At 41.0% G+C, this 5,594-nt stretch overlaps 1 protein-coding gene across 2 annotated transcripts; it reads left to right on the top strand.

Moving 5' to 3' along the window:
• Window positions 1–2,219: 2,219 nt before the first annotated feature.
• On the top strand, window positions 2,220–5,180 carry ptafr (platelet-activating factor receptor). 2 transcript variants are annotated; one of them, XM_076299774.1, is made up of 2 exons: window positions 2,220–2,293; window positions 3,279–5,180. In XM_076299774.1, the coding sequence occupies exon 2, from the start codon at window positions 3,291–3,293 to the stop codon at window positions 4,452–4,454; it is 1,164 nt and encodes a 387-aa protein (XP_076155889.1). In that variant the 5' UTR covers window positions 2,220–2,293; window positions 3,279–3,290; the 3' UTR covers window positions 4,455–5,180. The 2 variants fall into 2 exon arrangements, with proteins under 2 accessions (XP_076155889.1, XP_076155888.1); XM_076299773.1 differs by lacking the exon at window positions 2,220–2,293 and adding an exon at window positions 2,803–3,109.
• Window positions 5,181–5,594: the final 414 nt, after the last annotated feature.

Here is a 5,594-nt window from a genome sequence, read left to right on the forward strand (position 1 = left end):
GTTCATGCAGGGGCACAATTACTGGATTAATGATGTTATTCAGGTAGTATGGGCTTGTCACTGTACCATTCACAAAGTGTAGGGCACTTCTGTATTGAGTAGATACACCTGCCCACACTGTAACACCACCAACTCCAAAGGGTCATCTGGTGACAACAGTGGCTGAATCAAATCGCTCTCCTTGACGTCTCCAACATCGTTGGCGGCCATCATTTTTGCGTTTTCTCAACGTGAATTGACTTTCATCATCAGAGAACAGCACTGGTCCCTCGTCCTGCCTGTGCCTGGTGGTGTGGTCAGGTACCCTTGCAGGTCGTCTAACATGCAGACCATGCTGATGTAAACAGTTTCGAATGGTCTGACGTGACACTTGGGTGCCTCTCACCTCCCTGGTGTTGATCCCATGTGCCTGGAGTTGAGTGGCATTCATCATCCGGTTCCACAGGGAATGGTTCACAATGAAGCGGTCATCAGTGTGGGATGTGGCCAATGAATGTCCACTTATGCCTTTCTGTGACTCTTTCAGTCTCTCTGTCTCTCTGTTGCAACCTGCTGATGACACTCTGTGACAGTGACACTCTGTCAGTGGCCACTTCCGTCTGAGAACATCCTGTTTGAGGCCTCGCAATGGCGAGGTGCTGTTGATCAATTGTTAGGTGTCGTCTTGGTCTCATGATGTCAAAATGTGAACAGCATAATGAGGACTGTTTAAATACTAATTCTAATTGAACCAGGACATTTATTGGTCGATTCATGGATCAAACACCTGTTGTGAATTTTGCTGTTAAGTTCTTTGTTAGAGAACAGCAAGTTGTGCAGAAAGTACTGAAACATTGAACTGTTGGACATGTGCATTCAAAAGTTTAGAGAAGGTCACAATAAAGTTCACCTGTAAAGGTTATAGTGGATTTAGGTTCATCCTGAAATTTCACCCGAAACCCGAATATCCCTGATTTTTGTGAGTAGTGTATATTTAAAAATCCACAGATCTAATGATCTTTATGTGTGGACTTTGTCATTCATATTAGCTGGAATGATCATTTTTTGCTGTTACTGTTATAGCTATCGTTCTTGGTGTGAACGGCCCTTAAGTCAAGATGGATATAAAACAATGTCACTGAACATCCCCTGGAGTTTGTTTTTTGTTTTATTATCCCCTTAGAACAAAAAAATTAAAAGATTTAAAAAGTAACTAACTTCAGGAGCTTAAATTGTTAGGTGTCTCAAGTACTACAAGACTAAAATTTGAAAACGATACAGATACGATACTGAGGGAGAACATCAGGACATGGACCATGACCTTTGACCCTTATGATCTTGAATACCATTCTCACTACAGGACTTTAAAACCACTTAAAGGATTTGACATGAGGATTTATGAAAGGAATAGCATCCTTCGAGGTGTCCTGATATGCGTAAATAATGGAGGAGATGGAGACAAAGACCTCCCCGACCCCGATGCAAAACAGAGTGGAGTTTTCTCCAACAAGTTAATTAATTCTGTATATCGGGACACCTTAGGATGTTATTTTCTTTGTCCCTCATGTTGCCAGCCGTGTATGCAGGCAACAGGCATGCATTAATAGCACAAAAAGGGAAATGCAGTTTAAAAAGAGGCCGAAAAGAGGCCTGTGAAATGTGTTGTACTACTTTCATTTCATTTCACTTTATCACTTTCCACTGTTGCAAAGCCTGCTTGTCGACAGTTCAATCATTGATATGGGATGGTGACTACGTTTTTTTTTTTACCAGATCTACTTCACAGGAGCACCAATGTACAGAATGAATAGGCTCATGCCAGACAATCAGAAAATAGTATTATTGAAAATAGTAAAGTTCTATGTTTTCAATAATATGCCTTGTAGTTTCTTATACCATTCTTATACCATTATTGTATGGGTATTTTTGTATTTTCAAATTACTTATTTCTTCTATTTTAATTGAAATGCATTTTTCACATCAATATTTTATTAGTATTTGTAGTTTTTGATGTAGGCTATTTGTGCCCACCTCTGATCACAGACAACACAGAATCCCAGGTTTACTGAAACTCATTTTGTCTGGAGATCAAAGATGTATTAATCTGACTGGCAACAATTGAGTTCGACAGCCTGAAATATCTCAGGGCTGAACTGACGTATCATAGAGGAGTTTCCAAACTTTCGCAAGTTATTCGTTAATGTGTTGTAAGCATGTGTCAGGACAGCGAGGTGTCAGAACTCGCTTCCTGTTAAGCTTGACGACGCCGGGGAGAGCAGAAGCGTGTGTTTGAGATTGGGGTTTATCAATTCAGGTAAGAGAAAAACTTGTGCTGGTATCTATGTATGAAAAAATCATTACAACTATTAAAGTAATTTATAATCTCTAAGTTGCTATAAGTTTCCGGTTTTGTCATATAGCCTATAGGCTAGCGTTTCTAAATAATAGACTCAGAATAATATCGTAACACCCCCAATTATCACAACTTTTGTTCAGAGAATTCTCGTCGTGAAATTAAAATTCCACTGGAGCTCCAAGCGGTTGTGTACACGCAGCCTTACAACACAGTTTACAGCTCTTTGAGTCACGGTAAAATTTCATTTTTGGTACATAGCTAATTTAGATACACCTATGGTGTGGGTGGTTGCGTTTCTTTAGGAGTACACTGTCTTGGTTTGTATAGAAATGGATATTAAGTGACACATACACGCAAGACGGTGGAAATACGGGACCGACGGTAATAGGGGGAGTTCCGATAGCCTGTTCTAATAGCCTAAATAATAATCGGCAGAATCATTCATTTTCTTTAATGTTTTGGTTAGATTGAATAGTTTCTTTTATGCCAAAAAGTTTCATTTATTTATCATTAAAAATGCGCACTTGGCATATTCAATGCAACAGACCTAGACGATATATAGCCTACATCTGCTTTTCGGATTCGAGTTTGTGTATCCCTGATTGTGTAATAAACAATACTCCAAACAAAATTAGCACGTTTGCTTGTATGGGCTTATAGTTATGTAACATCTCCAGTTAATTACATCTGTTTAATCAATAATATTGTGTATATATATTATAGCATTTGACCCTTCAAGATATCAAGATGGTGACTGGTGATCTGATAGATAAGGTAGACCTATAGCTAAAATATGCTAAATTAGCTGTGAGAATAGGACACTCCCATACATGGCATATTTTGAGAAATGGAAATTAGTTTGATGAGTGATATATAACACTCAGTTTATCATTCTAAAATGTAAAACTCAACCAACTTGTGTTTTTATTATTTTATCTCACAGACCCTTCTTGTGATGTTAAAAGAAATGGAAAACTCAAGCTCTTCAAATACCAGCACATTCTTGGACTCTGAGTTCCGTTACACTCTATTCCCTTGGTTCTACGGTATCGTGTTTGTCCTGGGGCTGAGCACAAACGCCTACGTGCTATACGTCCTGCGCCACCTGCGAGATGCACGAGCCATGAGCGAGGTCCGCATCTACATGACCAACCTGACAGTGGCCGATCTGCTCTTTGTCACCGCCCTGCCTTTCTGGATTGGCTACTATGCCCGCAGGGGTAACTGGGTCTACGGCGACGCCATGTGCCGGATCACTGCCTCCCTGTTCTTCATCAACACCTACTGCTCCATCCTTTTCCTTGCCGTGATCAGCGTCAACCGCTACTGGGCCGTGACGCGGCCACTGGAGGCTGCCAAGTCAGACCACTGGCGGCGAGGTGTGTGTGTGTCGGTGGGCATCTGGGCATGCACACTGTCTGCCACCATCCCTTACCTGGTCCAACCTGGCATACATGTGGACGGCAACGTAAGCCGCTGTCTTGAGGGCTACCACAACGAGACGCGCGAAACACGCCTCGCTGTGGCTGCTACGCACTTTGTCATCATTGCGCTGTTTTTCGTGGTCTTCCTGCTGGTCGTAGTGTGCAATGTGCTGATCGCTCGGGCTCTTCTCACTCAGCCGCTCATCAAGGAGCGCTCCATAGTGCAGGGCACATCTGGTGGTGGCAGTTCCAAAATTCAGCCCAGCGGGACCAAGCGCCGGGCGGTTCGCATGCTGTGTGCAGTCATCACTGTGTTCGCCGTGTGCTTCCTACCGCACCATGTGGTGCAGGGGCCATGGGCACTGGTCGTGCTGCACCTGGCCGACAGCTGGTCACAGAGCACCAGGCAGCGCCTCAATGACGCACACCAGGTCACCATCATGCTCATGGGGCTTAACTGCCTTCTGGACCCCGTGGTCTATTGCTTTGCCACTAGGAAGTTCCGCCTGTATGTCATTAGCCACTTCGGCAGGTTCAGCAGGGGCAAGGGATGCCAAAAGACCGTCACTACCAACATCTCCATGGCCAACCAAAATCAGAGCATTCCCTCTAATGAATCAGATAAGGACCCACCCAAAATATTGGTAGATTCCTCCCTACCTCTTCCCAAAACAAATACACCAGTTACAGAATAAATACATTGGTTACACGAGGTACACTTGTGTAGGTGTGTGAACTTACTTTACGCAGTGCAGCTCAGGATGTAACTTGGTTAAAAACCATATCCTGCATAATGATGTACCCTTTCTAAAATGGAATTGCGGGTGCTTGGTTGCTCATACTTTCTTCCACGTGGTGAACATTATGCATATTTTTAGATTTGTACAGGAAATACCAAAAAGAAAACTGTAGCTGTGAAAGAAAACATGCATTTCACTCAACAGCCAACTGCACTTATTTCATTTTCAAACTGACAATGGCCCTAATTTAAAAGGTGGGGAAAGTGCAAAGTCTTATTCATGAACTATAACTATCATGTAGCACTGAGTAGACTCATCAATGTTTCCACTTAAAGTCTTAGGTCATCATTAAATTAGGGCTGAATATGTCTTATTTGAAGTGACTTAATCCCATTCAGGGAAGCATTTCTGTTCTGGCAGCTAATATTGAATAGTATGTGTGTTAAAGGTGTGCATGTGAAGCTTGTCAAGCCTGCTGTGAACTGTTTTAATAATTGTGTGACTTCTTAAATAAGTTTGTTTGGCTATTAGTAGGCTATTTAACAGAATTAAAGTACTTATTTAAGAAATACATTGCTTCTTCTCAAGCATAATATCTATACTACATTGTGCCTTGGGTGACTTAGTAACGTGTGACCACTATTTGTTTTTCAGCTAATAAAATACGTTTTTACAAAAAGACCAACTGTTAATCTCTACAGGCTTTCTTTACTGTATATTGTCCAACTTTCAGTTATCGTAAAATCTCTACCTATACACAGCCATTAAACTATTTGAATATCAACATCCATTAAACTTCCAGTCTGTCAACAACTTTTAAACTAATTACCTTCAACTTTTAAACGGTCTACTTTTAAACTATCATTAAACTATCTATTAAACTAGCTGTCTATCAACAACTTTTAAACTATCTACTGTCTATCAACAACTTTTAAACTATTTACATTCAGCTTTTAAGCAGTCTACTTTTAAACTATAAACTTTTATTAAGCTATGCAACCACCATGTCTATCCTAGCATCACCGTAGTAACCATCTCTGTATTATCTGTTTTAACTATACATGATATTTTACATCACAACTTTAGCATTTTCAT

This window comes from Alosa pseudoharengus, unplaced genomic scaffold (assembly GCF_046254945.1).
Source record: "Alosa pseudoharengus isolate Yale_2024_CS ecotype anadromous, Long Island Sound unplaced genomic scaffold, YU_APseudo_1.1 YU_APseudo_1.1_scf_22, whole genome shotgun sequence".
Classification (NCBI taxonomy): domain Eukaryota; kingdom Metazoa; phylum Chordata; class Actinopteri; order Clupeiformes; family Clupeidae; genus Alosa; species Alosa pseudoharengus.